General features: G+C 37.6%; 1 protein-coding gene across 10 annotated transcripts in view; it reads right to left on the reverse strand.

Annotated features, from left to right (window-relative positions):
* BTBD7 (BTB domain containing 7) overlaps positions 1 to 13742 on the reverse strand; it is a 57634-nt gene extending 43892 nt beyond the window's left edge. For 4 of the 10 annotated variants that reach the window (XR_006204032.1, XM_042944153.1, XM_042944152.1 and 1 more), the window contains exons 1-2: positions 13531 to 13741; positions 11732 to 12811 (exon numbers count right to left, since the gene is read on the reverse strand). Coding sequence is in view for 7 of the 10 variants with exons in the window: in XM_042944153.1 (XP_042800087.1) it covers positions 11732 to 12811; positions 13531 to 13612 (1162 nt within the window). In the remaining 3 variants the exon portion in view is untranslated. Of the gene's footprint in view, positions 1 to 7485; positions 7521 to 10352; positions 11188 to 11731; positions 12812 to 13530 lie in introns of those variants that run through there. The other 6 variants (XM_042944160.1, XM_042944161.1, XM_042944159.1 and 3 more) reach the window with 6 other exon arrangements.
* Between the last annotated feature and the right edge of the window lie 4558 nt (positions 13743 to 18300).

Consider the following 18300-nt stretch of genomic DNA (forward strand, 5'->3'; position numbering starts at 1 on the left):
CATCTTTTGTCTGATTATATTAATGTCTGTAAAGTTCAAATTAAATCTCTCAGATCTTGACTATAATAAAAAAATTTGTGTTGGGGAAGAAAAACAAACCAAACCAAAACAAGCAAGTCTTCCTCTGTTTCACCGTTTCCCTTGACTGTGGCATCCTTGGGATTTTAGTATGCATAGAAAAGTTTTGCTTATTGTTGAGAAAAGGCTTCTAACTGTCCTCAGATTAAATTTTCTGGCTTCAAAAGATTAATAGCCTTGAATGGCTTCCAAGAATATTAAAACCAAAAATTTTTAATGTTTGTTTATTTTTGAGAGAGAGACCGAGTATGAGTGGGGGAGGGGCAGAGAGAGAGAGAGAGAGAGAGAGAGACAGACAGACAGACAGACAGAATTCAAAGCAGGCTCCAGGCTGAGCTGTCAGAACAGAGCCCAATGTAGGGCTTGAACTCATGAACAGTGAGATCATGGCTTGAGCTGAAGCTGGACGCTTACCTGACTGACTGAGCCACCCAGGAGCCCTCCAAGAATATTTTAAATTCAACTGACATCTTATTTACATAACAGTGAACAACAAAATAAAAAGTTGATAAGACAACTTTATTTGAAATTTAACTTAAAACTGAGTTTAATGGTACAGAATTATACAGTATTTAGACCAACTCTAAACTTAATTTTAAAAATAATGCTTCAAGGGCACCTGTGGCTCAGTTGGTTAAGCATCTGACTGTTGATTTCAGCTCAGGTCACGATCTCATGGTTCATGAGTTTGAGCTCCATGTAGGGCTGTGGCAGTGCAGAGCCTGCTCGGGATCCTCTCTCTCCCTCTCTCTCTGCCCTTCCCCTCCTCACTCACTCTCTTCAAAATAAATAAACTTAAAAAATAAAAATAAATACTGCTTCATATTTATCTCCTAGAGTGTTTTAATTTTATTTGTAACTTCTACAGTCAAACATTTATTACATACCCTCCCCCCCCTTTTAAAAAGTTACTCACTTTTCATAGGTATTAAAGATAATTTGGCACACCTGAGTGGCTCAGTGGGTTGAGCATCCGACTTTGGCACAGGTAACGATCTCATGGTTTGTGAGTCTGAGCCCCACACCAGGCTCTGGGATGACATTGCCAAGCCTGCCTGAGACCCTCTCTCCCTCTTTCTCTGCCCCTTCCCTACATGTGCGCATGCACGCACGCTCTCTCTCAAAATAAATAAATAAACTTAAAAAAAAAAGATAATTCAAAATATGTAACTCAGAGTCCACTAACAGCAAAAAAGCATTGTGCTAGGTTCTTTGGGTGATTCAAGAGGACTAAGATTTTGCCCCTGTCTTTAGGGGGTATATAATACACTAGTTGATAGAGGAAATGACACATGTACAAAGACAATTCCAAAATAAGTTAGAAGATGTAAAAACCTAAAAGAAACATAAAGAAAGTGTTTTGGAAGTTTGCAGGAGGTAGAAAATACTTTTAATTTGGAATGCCTGAGAGGAAACAAAGGAAGTAGCATGTGAATTTGGTCTTAAAGAGTGGGGTAGAACGTGGACATTTAGTGGTCAAAGGCAAAGGTATTCTAAGACAAAGAAAAGTGTGAGCAGAGGGGCAGAGGTGGAGAGTTTGTAGTCTACATGAAAAATGGTTTAAGTTTTAAAATAAAAAAATGCAATAAAATATTATGCTTTAGAACTCTACTCATAATTTTGAGTAAAGAATTTAAGTGCTAAGTGTCCTTATGATTACAGATACAGAACTTGAGAGTCACCTGAACTGCCATTCCTGAAACAGATTAATTCTTCATCTATATTGCATAGTTAACTGAAATCTCCATTTACTATTCTGATCTGTTGATAATGGTCTTTAACTTAGCTCCATTATTCTCTAGGAAGTAGATTCAGACTAACTTGCTGAAGAGGAAATAATTATAGACAGAAGTAAAATGAACTGCCAGTTCAATTGAACTGAGACACAAGAAGAGTGTTAACATGGGGACAATGGAGAGGACAGGAAGAGGGAGGAATGGCTCAGTGAATGGAGACAGTCTTTACTGCTTTGCATTTGTTTCAAGTCACACACTCTTGAAATCTGACCAAGTTGCTAAGGGAAAAATTAGGTCATTGCTTTCAGTTGTTTCTCTGTTAGATTTCTAATTCAAAAAAAATATAATCACATACATTGTAACTAAAAATATGGGCAATGCATTACAGGGTCCACTTTGGAGTTGTATAAGTAAATTTCATATTCCAAAGACTGAAAAATACAGTTTTGATCAAGCTAAAAAAATAAAATCTGCAATTGAAAGTACACTACTGTAAAATATCCTGAGCTGGAATATGCATGCATGTACATGTTGGTGATAATCTGGGCTATTTTGTTCTGAGGTCAAGAGTCTTTATAATAAGGAAACATCATATACTCCCTTCTTATGATAGGCCATGGGTTGTTAAAATTCATGAGAAAACCTACAGTTCCTCTAAAGAGTGGATTTTCTAATTTTTTTTCAGAAAATTATAAATCAATATATTCTCACTAAGGTGCTCATGTTTTCAGAGGTGTTTACACAGTGCATGCTAAAATCATTGTGAAAGCAGTGATCGAACACCTGGTCCTTTTTTTGAGGCTCTTCTAATCTAGCCACCTATTTTGGAATTTTATACACTGGTCTTTTTAATATATGTACTGTTATCAACCAGGCTTCCAAGCTATAACCACAGAAAACAACTCTAGTTGGCTTCAACAGAAAAGGACTTTATTTGAAAGGATACTTTAGCCCATAGTTTCTGGGAAAGTTGAAGACCAGACACGGAAAACAAACAAGAACAAAGGCTGTGCACTGAGGACTACATCAGGGAAAGAGCCCAGTGAGTAGCCCGTGTCGCTCTGGGCCCCAGGCCACTACAGCTCCTGCTCTGTGTAGAGACAGTGGATGCCATCATCGGCATCACTGCCACTGACCTCTCTCTTTTCCACTGGATGTTGCGGCTCTCACCCTGCTTACAGAAAGAATTCTCTATAGCCCTTGCCTTTAAATAATGTTTTTAAATGTATTTAATTTTATTTGAGAGAGAGAGAAAGAGTATACGCATGTGTGAATGGGGGAGGGACAAAGAGAGAGGGAGAGAGAGAATCTTAAGCAGCCTCCATACCTAAGATCCTGAGATCATGACCCTGAAATCATGACTTTAGCCAAAATCATGTCTGACTGAGCCACGCAGGTGCCACTAATTAAATTAATTAATTAAAGTCATCTCTACACCCAGTGAGGGGCTCGAACTCACAACCCTGACATCAAGACATTGCATGCTCTACCAACTGAGCCAGCCAGGCACCCTTCTATAGTCCTTGCTTCTTTGTGCTAATGAGCTCCTGATTCAAAAAGCCCAGGTAATGTGCTTAAACATTAACCAGTGAGAAGGCTGAGAAAGCAAGCATTTAACCTTTTAGGTTTTTACACTGGGAGGTGTGCTCTGCCTTCTATCAAGACCTGTATAATGAGGAATTTCTCAAAACTAGGAAGAAGGTCTTTATGCTGGCAGCCAAAAGTCAAATAATTGGTACAGAAACATTAATCTATTCAGGAAAGAGCAGCCTACTCAGTACAAAGCCCTCTGTTCTTTAGCTAAGGGCTCTGAAGCAAAGTCTGAGTGGTGACCTACCCAGGTCCCTGCTCAGTTTTTAAACCTCCTAGCTGGGCCCACATTTCCCCTCATTTACCCAAGAGGTTCAGCACAAATCAGGTTCATGGCTGAGACTCCTCTGAGTTGATGCTTCAATCACTAGTCTGCTATTTCGTTCCTACAAACAGGCCTACAGTGGCCTCCCACTTTCATCCCTGGAAACTGGTTTCTGGGCTTAGGGTCAGAAGAGCTGGTATGAGTCACAACCTTATCACTGACAAGCTGGAGAAAAGGCTAGTTATTCAACTCTAAGCCCCACCATACTGACAGGTTGTCAGGACAACCAAGTGAGAGAAAGTAAAAACCCTTTGTAACCTAAAATGATAAGCACAATCTTTTTAGTTAACATTACTGATTTGTATGACAAATCCCCCAGTTCCTTAGGATTATGGCCTATCCTATCTAGGTCTCTCTGGTTCTTTTGAGCACTGATGTCATATCATAAAAAAAATTAATTTTGTAATCAAAGCAGCATATGCTCATAATTTAAAAAGTCTTGTAGCTAGTGGTAATAAAAAGCTTCCTCTAAAAACAACCCCCCCGCCCTATCTCTTTTCTACTCCCAGTCAGAGGCAACTAACTACTGTCAATTCTTAAGTTGTTTCTTCTGATATTTACCTCTATGTTATAATTTTTATTAAATCAATATTCAGTGTTAATATTAGGACTATTTAAATACTGCTTACTGCTGAGCCAAGCTGTGCAACTAGAATTATATTTTCTTCCATATGCAATTTTAAATTTTTCTTGGAGGTATTATTTTCTACTTTTCCCACTTGCTTCATTTTCTATAAACCTATTGTTAATTCTTCATAAAAGCACCAAAAGGTCCATGAAAATTTTTTAAGATTTATTTTGAGAGAGAGAGAGAGAGAGAGAGAGAGAGAGAGAGAGAGAACACCCTCATGCATGAGTTGAGGAGGGGCAGAGAAGGAAGGAGAGAGAATCCCAAGCAGGCTCTGTGCTGTCAGCTCAGAGCCTGATGTGGGGCTTGATCACACAAACCACGAGATCATGACCTGACCTGAAATCAGGAGTCGGATGCTTAACCGACAGCCACCCAGGAATCCCCCCCTGCCCCCATGAAATCTTTTAATGCCACTTGTCATTTAATGTTCCTGGAGACTTTCACCCTCCTAGTCCAGTCTAGACTTGATGCCCACTAGACTTACTATACAGCTAGTACTTAGGATTTCCCTTTCTTATTTCCTGTGTTTGACCCCATTTTCTGGGTCCCACACTTGTTCTTGGTTCACTTCATGATTTAGTGGAACACATCCTTAATAACTTCCCTCAGTAGGGTTGCAGGGGAGAAAAATTTTCTGAAGCAAGACTGAAAAAAATGCCTTCATCTAGCCTTTCACTTGATTGACAGTTTGGCTAAATATAGAATTTTGTGTAGAAAATAATTTTCCATCAGCTTTTTAAAGGCACTATGCCACTGGATTGCAGCATTCAGCTGCTGCTATTGAAAAGTTCAACAGTATTCAGAGTCCTATTTCTTTGTATGGAACCTAATTTTTCTCTCTCTGCAACACTGTAGAATCTTCTCTTTTTCTCTAGAGTTCCCTAGAGAAAGGGATAAAACTTTTTAATACAGAAATTCCTTTAGCTTTAGCAGTATTTCTTATATTACCACTGGCTTCTCTTCCATTTTCTCTCGTATGTTTCTAAAACCACTGCTTGTTAAATTGTTACACCTGGACCAATACTATAGTTCTATTTGTCCATCTTTGTTGTTCTACTTTCTAGATTTCTTCAATTTTACCTTTCAATCTTTTTATGTGTTTTTCATTTCTGCTACCTTATTTCCAACAGCTGCTGTCTTTACTCTTACAGAATCCTATTTATGTCTCATTGATTCAACAGAACGCTTTTATAAAAGGGCTTTTTCCCTTTTTTTTTTAAATAGGCTTCACGCCCAGCACAGAGCCCAACGCAGGGCTTGAACTCCTGATCCTGAGATTAAGACCTAGCTGAGATCAAAAGTTGGACGCTTAACTGACTGAGCCACCCAGGGACCCCTATATAAGGGCATTTTGCTTCTGTTGAAGTTTTCTTCTGCTTTCTTCAACGGTTTCTTCTAATACTTCGTTCTCATCTGTGTGTCAATTTGGAAGTTTTCCTCAACTTTAGATGGGTTTTCATATTTAAGAATGAAGCACTAAAGAGCTGTGTGGAAACTCTGTTGCAAAAGCAGGCTTGCTGACTTATTTTTCTTTGCAGAACTGGAAGGCAAACTGGTTTTTTCACCATGTAATTCCTGAGCATAACTTCATCATGGCACTCCCCCGCATCAGTCCCCACACCAGTCTATATGCTCTTGGGCTGTTCACTATTTCTAGAGCTCCAGGGTTTGTTTGTTTGTTTGTTTGTTTTTGTGTGTGGTTTTTGTTTTTATTTTTTTATTTTTATTTTTTAATTTTTGTTTTTTAAATTTACATCCAAGTTAGTTAGCATATAGTGCAACGATGATTTCAGTAGATTCCTTAATAACCCTTACCCATTTAGCCCATTCCCCCTCCCACAACCCTTCCAGTAACCCTGTTTGTTCTCCATACTTAAGAGTCTCTTTTGTTTTTGTCCCCCTCCCCGTTTTTATATTATTTTTGCTTGCCTTCCCTTATGTTCATCTGTTTTGTCTCTTAAAGTTCTCATATGATTTTTGTCTTTCTCTAATTTCACTTAGCATAATACCCTCCAGTTCCATCCACGTAGTTGCAAATGGCAAGATTTCATTCTTTTTGATTGCTGAGTAATACTCCATTGTGTGTGTGTGTGTGTGTGTGTGTGTGTGTGTGTGTGTGTGTGTGTGTATACCACATCTTCTTTATCCATTCATCCATCCATGGACGTTTGGGTTCTTTCCATACTTTGGCTATTGTTGATAGTACCGCTATAAACATTGGGGTGCATGGGTCTCTTTGAAACAGCACACCTGTATCCCCTGGATAAATACCTAGTAGTGTAATTGCTGGGTCATAGGGTAGTTCTATTTTCAATTTTTTGAGGAGCCTCCATACTGTTTTCCAGAGTGGCTGCACCAGTTTGCACTCCCACCAGCAGTGCAAGAGAGATCCTCTTTCTCCACATCCTCACCAACATCTGTTGTTGCCGAAGTTGCTAATTTTAGCCATTCTGACAGGTGTGAGGTGGTATCTCAGTATGGTTTTGATTTGTATTTCCCTGATGATGAGTGATGTTGAGCATTTTTTCATGTGTCAGTTGGCCATCTGGATGTCTTCCTTGGAGAAGTGTCTATTCATGTCTTTTGCCCATTTCTTCACTGGACTCTTTGTTTTTTGATAAGTTCTTTATAGATTTTGGATACTAACCTTTTATCTGATATGTCGTTTGCAAATATCTTCTCCCACTCTGTCGGTTGCCTTTTAGTTTTTCTGATTGTTTCCTTCGCTGTGCAGAAGCTTTTTATTTTGATGAGGTCCCAGTAGTTCATTTTTGCTTTTGTTTCCCTTGCCTCCGGAGATGTGTTGAGTAAGAAGTTGCTGTGGCCAAGATCAAAGAGGTTTTTGCCTGCTTTCTCAAGGATTTTGATGGCTTCCTGTCTTACATTTAGGTCTTTCATCCACTTTGAGTTTATTTTTGTGTATGGGGTAAGAAAGTGGTCCAGGTTCATTCTTCTGCATGTCGCTGTCCAGTTGTCCCAGCACCACTTGCTGAAGAGACTGTCTTTATTCCATTGGATATTCTTTCCTGCTTTGTCAAAGATTCATTGGCCATACGTTTGTGGGTCCGTTTCTGGGTTCTCTATTCTGTTCCATTGATCTGAGTGTCTGTTTTTGTGCCAGAGCTCCAGTTTTTTTAATCTTTTATCTGCCTGGCTTGGACTAGAGCAGGGAAGAGGAGTGATTTTGACATTTAGTTTGTAGGCTTTTACATAAATTCAGATTTCAACTTTGTGCTTTACCCCACACCCCCACCCTTCCTTTCATAGCTATTTCCAGATCTGAGATCTCTGTAGTTCAATTTCTTCAAAAAAAAAATCTCAGGTTTATTGTGTTTGGTGGGGGGAGGGGTGGGGATAGAGAAGAGAACTGAAGGGCAGGTTAGGATTTGTCACCTGGCACAAGTGATACTGATGCAAAAGCAGACAAATGGGCTATGGAGACAAAATGGAAAGCACTGACCCATATTTATGTGGGAACTTAATGGAAGATCGCACAAATCAGAAGAGAATATGGATTATTTAATACAGCATACTCAGAATACCAGCTCACTTTATGAAGTAAAACAAAACCCCATTCCTTTCTGACACACGCCACCTATAAAGGTGAATTCCATGGTGGGGGGAAAGGGTTCATCCATTCAGTATTCAGACTTAAAATCAAATCTCTTTTTAGTTCACCACGCTTATCCCTTCTTTCTAGAGTACTAAGTAGCCCCTGTGAAATGCCTCCCTTATCCTCAGTAGACTCCTCTATAGGATCTAGAGTTACAGACCTCTCCTCTCTGGTAAGCCAATGATCAGTCATGATCTGCTTTCCAGCTTCCAAAATTTTCAATATCCTTTTTCCTCTGTTGTTTTCCTCTCAGGTATCTTTGTCCTGAGGGTTTATATTTGTTTTACTTCTTTACTATACTATTAGGGCTTTGGAGGAGACAGAGATAAAGTTATGTTTAATATGCTATGTAGGATATCAGGTGAAATTAAATCTAATCCTACAATGCCAGGCCAGCAATTTGAGGCCCCATTATCTGGTAATCCACCTCCCTAATAGTCACTGCCTATTTGTCTGAATAAAACACATTCTCAGTATAGGCCAGGAACCTACTCTTTTATCCACACCACTCTGGCTGTCTGCCTATACTGCCTCTTTTTATGATACTCTTGAAACCATTAAATCACCTCTCCATCTTGAAGGACGTATTTAGTCTCAAGGTCCTAGCCTTCCCTGACAGAATTTGTTTCCTTTTAAAACTGGGCTTTAACTTTTGAAGTTAAATCTAGTTTGGAATAAAAAGTAACCGTCATTAATTTAAAGTCATTTACTGAATGCCCACCATGTCCCAGGCATAGGGGACACAAGGATGAGAACAGTACACTCCAACCCTCAAGCTGCCCAACAGGCTAGTCTCACAGTGTTTTTTAACTGGAGGTTAAGCCCTCGTCTTAATCACAGATGATGATTTGGGTGACTATTTTCTTAATTTTCTCCAAAATGGTACATAACTATCATATAATCATGCTGGATGCATCTGAGAGATGCTAATTCATTAGATACCATAGATGCCTCAGAGTATCACAGGCTTAATCTGCTTGTAGAACTCCTGCTGAGAAAAACCAATTGTAAAATGACAAACAGCCAGACATTTACAATAGTTTGGTAAGTGGCATGTCCCATCTCACCAGTGATAAAATTGTAAGAAAAACTTATAATCAGTAATAACCTAATAAAAATCTATAAAGTATTAGTATTAGGTTTAATCAATATAATTATAAAATTATTTTTAAACATAAAGTTTTAGAAAAGAACATGGTAATGAATGAAATATGTTCTGATGAATAGTATTTAGCAGCTAATATTTACTGAATGCTAACTATGTATCAGGTGCCAGTCAAATCACTTAATATTATATATTTTTAATCCTTATAATGCTACTTTACACATTACTATTCTGATTTTATAAACGAGAAAATAGGGGCTTAGACAGGTGACTTGCCCTGAGGTCAAGCAAGTTAAAACATGATAGCGAAGGATTCAAATCCAGTTTGGTTCCAGAGCTTGAGCTCTTAAACTTCATGGTATAAAATTCCTCTCCAAGCAACCAAATATTCTCCTTCCCACAAAAATGAGGTAAAAACTGTGTTAAAGGTGTAGTCTGTTATAAGCACTAATAGGATTGGTTGAATACCATGGGCATGGGAGAAAAATAAGGCCTACAAGGAGTGCAAAAACCAAAATACCAAATAACCTCAACTCTGTATTATGCATAACAAAAGGAGACAGGAAACCTGACACCCAGGTTTGAGGGAATATATACATACATACATATACATATATATTTTTTTTTTAATTTTTTTTTTTTTACAGTAACCAAGACATGCACAAGGAGTGTTGTTCTATATCTTTAAGTGTACTAAAAAATACAATTTCTAGCTAAATGATTAAAAAAAAATTAAGCTCACTTAACATAAAAGAACCTTAGATGAAGTACTACCTAAGATCTAAGAGCTGGCTCATAATTTTACTTTTCATTTAAAACTTAACTACCCCCAAAAAACCTGTATTAAGGGATGCTTTCCCATTTACAAAAAAAATTTTTAAAGCGCACTTATTTTGAGAGAGAGACAGTGAGCAGGGTAGGGGCAGAGGTGGGGTGGGGGGAGAGAGAGAAAGAGAAAGAGAAAGAGAAAGAGAAAGAGAAAGAGAAAGAGAAAGAGAAAGAGAGAGGGAGAGAGAAAATCCCAAGCAGGCTCCTTGCTGACCTGCCATGGGGCTCAATCTCACGAACCATAAAATTATGACCTGAGCGGAAATCAAGAGTCAGATGCTCAATGGACTGAACCACCCAGGAGCCCAGCTTTCCTGTTTTTTAAAAACAGCAAAGCGTATATAATACACTTCAGTTTCTTATTAGTTAAACATGTCAAAAAATAAAACCAATTTGAGAAAATAAAGGTTATTATATCTTTTGAATAATGTTTCAACCTTCAAATTTTTCTGTAGACGCATTTTCTGACAAATTCGGTTTTATAGAATAAAATAGTGGTAGGTCAAGCTGCTAGGTTATTTTTGAGAACACACTTTCCTAGCCTGAAATCAAAATAGCCTACTATTATTAACTTAATGATTATTTTAAGTTAACAAAATATTTTAACGATTTTGATTGTGGTAATAAGACTAAATTAGTACTATTGCTAAAAAGATAATTTAAAAGACTCTTTATGTAGCAGAAATCTCAACTTTTTTCACTCAGGTTTATCAATGCTTTCTTCTGTATAATTCCTCTCATTGTATTAACTAATTTGTTGTTGTTGTTTAACTGAGGCTTTTATCTCATTTCTCTAAGTCCCATTAATTTGTTGATTGAGCCACACAACACACATTTTATTTTCAAGTTAGAAAAATGTGCTTAGCTTTCATTATTCCTTATTTCATTAAATTCCTGTGTTTTACCCCAGCCATTAACATTTTCTTCTAATTGGTAACTTCTAATGTTCTTTTAGCAAATACTCATTAGCTGAATTTCTCAAGTAATTTCATGTCATATAACTTGTTTTAATATATGGTCACAGAAAGCAAAGAATGCATCTTTTCAAGACAGCAAATTCTCTTTGCTGTGTGTGGAAGGCTGATTTCTAGCTCTGAAATTTTAAGATTCTAATGTTTACCGATGGATCTATAATTCTTTAATGTTACTTTCATGTATTCATTTGCCTATAACAGAAAAATGTGCCATCCTAACCTAAAAGGTTTAAATTAAATGAAGAAGGCACAGGAGTCTAGCACTGACCTTACACACTGTAGGCTGTTGCTTGATGTACAAGTTGAGCTTGAAAAGAAGATACAGAATATTTAAAAATTTAAATAAAAACCCCTGCCTAATTCTTTGATTCAAACACATTGTATCCAAATGTGACTATCTTCATTTTTGGAATAAATATTCATTCTTCTAAACATTTAAGCATCAATAACTCACTGAGTATAAATATGAGAATCTAAGTTACCCAAGAAGTCCTAGATCAAGAATAACCATGAAATCTGGGAAACAAGGCTAGTTCAAAGCTTGGGTGTGGATGGAGTGCAGGTGGTTATTATACATTCCCACACCTATTGTCTTACATTAGGGAAAAAGAGCCTCACATCTCATCTATTGCTCTTAGTCACTAGTTTTGAATGCTTGGTTTTAACACTAAATGAACAGCCACGTTAATACTAACCTTCGATTCTTTCTCAAATTTCGTAACTATACATTTGAAAAAACTGACCCCCTCATATCCCAAACAGTGAAATCATAGAGCATACTGGCTGTGTTTTCAATGTGGAAGACAAATATGTAATTCTAGAAATCAAAATTGAAAATTAGAATTTCTTACCTTGTGCAAGCATGTTAAATTCCAAGAACAGTGCTATGTGGTAAAGTTCCATGGCTTCTTCTGCCCTGGTCATGTTTGGCTTCCCTGCGACGAGAGCCTGAACTTCACTGAGACTCCCCACGGAGGGGCTACAGTGCAAACCGGAGAGGTCCACCACATCAGTATACATACAGTGTAATATAACTTTCGCATACTTTTTGGGTATAATGGACTCGTCTAATATAATTCTTGTGGGAGTCCTCAAAGTTCGGTCTGTGATTTCTTCACCAGTCCGTATCCTCCTTTGTAATAAATTCCGAAAAAACGGGGACCGTGCTGAAATAATAGCCTTGTGAGCTTTGAGCTCTTCATCTAAACAGTTCTGATTTCCACCAAAAGCTTCAACCAGTTCAGAGTCTGAAGAAAAACTAAGGACGACATCATAATAACACATGTAATCAAAAAGTCCACGCATATCTACATCAAGGGAATTTGGTGTTCCAAATTCTTCACTAAGCTGGACGAGAATATCAACATTTTGAAACCTTGAGTCCTCCATTCCAAACTCTCCTGTATAAAGGTAGTGTAGCAAAGCAGAAAACATGGGCATATCTATACCAGCCGTACTGATGTCCATAATGATCTCTGCCCCATACTCCGGTGAAGAAGAAAGCAGCGTTTTAAAAAATGGACACCTTGCTGCCAAAATGGCACGATGAACAGGAAAACAAGTTTCTTGAAATATTAAGTCTACATCAGTACAATACTTGTACTCATAAAGATCGGCCATATCTTTCTGTAATGTCCGAGCTTCTGGTCTAGCCAAACTGGCTTGTAGAGAAAGCTCCTTTAAGGCTGAAGTTCCCTCATATTCCTCCACTAAAGCATTAACATCTCTAACATCCCACCCAGAGAGGAGTTCTCGCATCTGCTTGGCATGATCGGCAGACCTATTAGATTTTCGACGCTTAATAAACTTCTTTTTGAGGGTGGCAAGGCCAGAGGTTCTCTTTTTTTTGTCTTGTGGTTTCTCATGGCCATGGTCAAGGCTATATAATTTCGATTCACAACCATAGCCTTGCTGAGAATAGGATGATGTCCCTAAAAAGGAAATCAAACAAATGAAAATGTATTTCTTTGTTCTTAACGTTCATTTTCAATATTCATTTTAACACATATTTCACGCTAGACATTTTTAGAGAAGACATTCCTGAACCATTCAAATAAAGTTGACTTTTGTTTCTATAAAGAAATTTAAAAGATCAAATCATTCATTTTTATATTAAATAAGGAACAGAGACTAACAGAGCAGATTATTCTTTACTTGAAAACATGCTTTTGGTTCTCTGGCTATCAAAACCCAGATATCATAGATTTTAATGATGGAATTTTAGGAAATGAGAGTTAACTGGATTTGTAAATTCAGAATACTACTTATATATAATTGTGAAATGTTTTTTTTTTTTTCCTTAACTACACCAAGGCTGCTTTGCACTGGGGAAAATAAATGGACCAGGACACAAGAAGCATGTATTTCATTATTTTCACAACAGTGGAGATTGCTAGCTTTCCGGGGGCAGATGGCAATTATGGTTAAGACACCAAAGAAAAGATCAATGGTGCTACAGCAGCTTGGTTAGGATAAAAATCATACAAGCCAGATTCACATTTGTTGGGGGAAAAATCTGGATGCTACAGAATCATTATCTATAATAACTTCTTCACAATTCAATTCTCTTTTCATCCAAAAAGACCACTGAAGACACAATTCTATTCATATTCACAAAAGAAAATGAAATCAGAAAAACTGAAACCATTACCTATAAAAGTCTGTTGGGCTTGAGGATTTCCCCCTACCCTCGGGGAACATGAATGAGGATAGTTAGATGCATTAGCACCCATTTTCTTCAGTCACTCAGGCATTCCATCTGCTGGTTCTTCAGAGTGTAATCCCAGAGGCCTTTACGAACTTTCAACCCTGGATCCAGCAGCCTCTTTTCATCCATTTCTTTATATGAAACAAAAATAATTTTATTCATTTTTTCAAATGTATCTCAAATTGCACAGTTTAAAAAAAAAAACAAGCTACTGAAAACTGCTTTTATTTGCAAATGACATGCTGTCAAATTCACATGTAAAAATTTCAGAAAATGTAAACAAATAGTTAAACTTGAATTATGAATCAGTGTTAGCTGCAATTTTGAGCCATAAAATGTACCAATTATGTACTTTCTAAGGCAATGAAAAGTAACAAATCAGACTAATTTAAATATATAATTATGGAAAGAGTATTTCAAATCATAGGGAAAAGTAGAGACTAAAAAATTGAAAAAAATTATTTATTCTTTTTACTCTTTACAGGCAACCACCAGTTATTATAATCTAACATTTTAAGCAATTTATAAACATTGAAGAGGTTGATACCAGAAGTTGATCCTCCTTGTGAAGTCCTGAAATAAAAATACTACTTTGGGGGCGGCTAAGTGGCTTAGTCGGTTAAGCATCCGACTCTTGATTTTGGCTTAAGTCATGATCTTATGTACGGTTTGTGGGATCAAGCCTCACATCAGGGTCTGTGCTGACAAGGCAGAGCCTGCTTGGGAATCTCTTTCTCTTTCTGCCTCTCTCCCGTTCACGCTGTCTCTCAAAATAAATAAATAAACTTGAATACATTGCTTGCTATTACCTGATATGATGACTTAACTGAGGCGGTACCAGTAAGGGGTAATTTTAACAATTAGAGAGTAAATTCCATACTATGGAAGCTTAACTCTCAGAGCTGCCAGCAGAAGATATATGCACTAAGATATAAAGCTCTAATATTAGAGAATAGGGTTAATAGGAATACTATATTTGTATAGCATCTGGATATATTAAATTTACCTGACTGAAAGGGATAATGGTTTAAGAGAACACACAATTTAACACCTATTATTGGAATTATTAGGAAGCCAACCAGGAAATAGTTAATCTAGCCTCATAATGAAGGATGAAATTTTAACAAATACAGTTAAATACACACATGCAAAATCACAAAAAAACCTGCTAGAAAAAGAACTTTGTCAAGATTCCTAGAATTTATTTTCATCTCTGCTACTGACAGCATAACCTTAGGAAAATAAGGTTAAGAAAATCACTGTTAACATTTGTGCTTCCTTCAATCTTTTCCCACTATATATATATGTATATATATATATATATATATATACATATATATATATATTTATGTGTATATATATACACGTATATATATGAGAATTTAAGCATAGAATGATCTACCTATAGTGTTCAAGACTAGGAATCCTTCTACAAAGTAGATATTATGCAAAGTGGCAGTAACTTCAATCAAATCATACACTCACACAAGCAAATTACTATTTGAAATTCACCTACCTACCAAGGAAAACACAGTATGTTAGACTTTTTACTCTGGTGCATGCTACTGAAGTCAGATGCTATGGGTAGCCAGAGACGTGACAGTGCATTCTGTAAGAAGAACTACCTAGCAAAGAATCCAGAGTTTCACATACTATTTTGTAAACACTAAAGGGTACAGAAAACTACTTCCAGCAAAGTCTGTTTTCTTAAAGTCTGATGCTTAGTGTAAGTTAAATTCACAGTTTTCTATTCTTAAATATTAACAATGTTATAGAAGGGGCTGTTTTAGGTAATTTTTAACACTGTCAATTAAAAAATTTTTTTATCATTGAAGTACAGTTGACATTAAGTGTTGTCAATTCTTATAAAACAGAAATTAAATCTGCCTGTGTTAATTTTAGTTTAAACTTCAGAAACAGTTAAGTCTAATAAATCTTAGTTTTCAAATTGAGCTCCTCAAAAGCTTCAAGTTTCTATTAGGTACTTTTAGCAATTCATTAAAAGAAATTAGGGTCCTAGAAGCCAAGTTTGTGTCCTCATTTACAGGCTAAGTCCTTTTCTCACTGAAGATTTCTAGTTAAAACACAAAGATAGGGGTGCCTGGGTGGCTCAGGCCTTTAAGCATCAGACTCCTGATTTCATCTCTGGTCATGATCTCACTGTTGGTGAGATCCAGCCCTGCATGGGGCTCTGCAATGACAGTGTGGAGCCTGCTTGGGATTCTCTTTTCTTTTCTCTCTCCCGCTCCCCCCACACCCTCTCTCAAGATAAATATTTTTAAAAACCCACAGAAATAGCACAGAGAATTCTTTCTCAAATTTGAAATAATATATTAAGAAAAATCCAGGGGCACTTGGCTGGTTCAACAGAAAGAGCCTGTGGCTCTTGACCTCGGGGTTGAGCTCAAGCCCCACATTAGGTGTAGTGATTACTTAAAAATAAAATCTGGGGCGCCTGGGTGGCTCAGTCGGTTAAGCAGCCGACTTCGGCTCAGGTCATGATCTCGCGGTCCGTGAGTTCGAGCCCCACATCGGGCTCTGTGCTGACAGCTCGGAGCCTGGAGCCTCTTTCGGATTCTGTGTCTCCCTCTCTCTGATCCTCCCCTGTTCATGCTCTGTCTCTCTCTGTCTCAAAAATAAATAAATGTTAAAAAAATAAAATAAAATCTTTGTTTTGTTTTCAGAGAGACAGAGAGAGAGAGAGAGAGAGAGCGAGCGAGCACATGTGAGCAGGGGAGAGGGAGAGACAGAATCCCAAGCAGGCTCCACGCTCAGCATGGAGACTAACACAGGCTTGATCCCATAACCCTGGAATCATGACCTAAGCTGGATGCTCAACTGACAGAGGCACCCTGGCACCCCCAAAATAAAATCTTAAAAAAAAAATCTAGAATAAAAACATTATGCAAAATAAAAGCCTTAGCAAAATGAGAGAGCTTTACCAAAAAGATAGGCTTTGAATGTGGAAGTAACAGATGGTAAAAAGTGCTGGTAAAGTGTCCCTACTCCAGTAGGTCTCTTCTCACTTCCTTCTTCACTCATTCTTGAAGTTACATATTGCTTCGTTTTTTTTTGTTGTTGTTGTTTTTTCTTTTGGTCTGCTTAAAAATTTTTTTTTAACATTTATTTATTTTTGAGAGAGAGAGAGTGATAGTGAGCGCATGTGCACAAGTGGGGTAGGGGCAGAGAGAGGCAGACAGAGGATCCGAAGCAGGCTCCAAGCCCAATGTGGGGCTCTACCTCATGAACCGTGAAATCATGACCTGAGCCAAAATCAACTGAGCCATCCAGGAGCCCCTGGTTTTTAATTTTTAATGACTGCAGAGCAAACTTGCAAACATGGCACAAAGTATGCTGCTGAAACAAAACAAGGAAGAATGGCACCATGCTTCTAGATGAAGAAAAATCAGCGTGTCCATAGTAGTGGACAGTTCCTACTCTCACTTTGTCACACTGTAACAAAGTGTGCAAATACACACAGGAGAATTATTTCCAATGAGAATTTTGTAAGGTTTGTGGGGACACAAAATACTCTTGCACTGGCCTGTCTGAAATTTAAACCATGTCAAAAATGCCTTTTTTCTTTTTCCCTTTTTTTTAAAGGTTAATTTTACAATGAGTGTAATTAGATATTCTAGAGCAACCGTCCAAAGGTTGCAAGACATCATCCACCCCACTGGAGACATAAGACCACCCAGCAAGCACTAGGGAAGTCACAAGCTGAGATAAGGACGCTTGGCCAATTGCCACTGTAATTAGCACCACAGGGACAGCTGGGGTCTAACCCTGGAGAGGTGACTTGAAATAAAAGTCTCGTTGGGACTTAGGGACAGAATTTTTCTTCCTCGTAGTTCCTAGTCAATAGGGATCCCCTTCAAGATGAACTGATTTGGGGCAACATTCATACTTCCTACTGGAGCTCTAATACTAAAATAAACATAGGGTCTTGGAAAGATTTAGTGGGAGAGATTTTTCTGGATCAGATATAAACCTTAAGTCTATCTTATGTCCCCAATTCCAAATCCTGGGGGTAACTCTGACTGTGCGATTATAGTACTAAAGCCATATTTCTCAAAATTCTCAGAGAACAATTTTGTTTATTTTTTATCTATTTATTTATTAAGTAACCAAAAGCCTATGCCATATGGAACAGGGTAGTATGTTATTTAGTTCTTAATCTAATCCACTGTCTTTAGATGCTGGAAATGAGAATAAGTCACAGTTTAATCTCTCCAGGGTTATTTTCACTCTAGGCAAGCTTCGTCTGTCTCCTACATAAAATAGGATGAAATCCAACGTTTGAATGATACAGCAGGAAAGGAAAGGAAAGGAAAGCAAAAGAGAAGGCTTACGGGACTGGGAGAGGCCCACAGGATGCAAATGGCCCTAGAAAGCTGATAAATCCTTTTTCTAGAATCACCATTCTGGGAGAGCTCCCTCTGTTAACAGTCAATATGACCAATCTCAATAAAATCTCAATCAAAATCAAACTGGCTTACAACAAGCTTCAGGGATTGTAGCTGACCCAACTGAGGGGAAAAATGATACTGAGGGCAACAGAATTAATCTTGGGGGAATATTTTCAGGAAAAAAAATCAACCTCTCTGCCTTCCAAAAAAACCTAGACCAGCATTTCCAACGAGTTTTTCCAAAGCTTGGAAAATACAGGACTAAACAAAACTGATAGATTTCTTTACTTCAGAAATTTCCAGC

Source organism: Panthera leo, chromosome B3, assembly GCF_018350215.1.
Source record: "Panthera leo isolate Ple1 chromosome B3, P.leo_Ple1_pat1.1, whole genome shotgun sequence".
NCBI lineage: Eukaryota > Metazoa > Chordata > Mammalia > Carnivora > Felidae > Panthera > Panthera leo.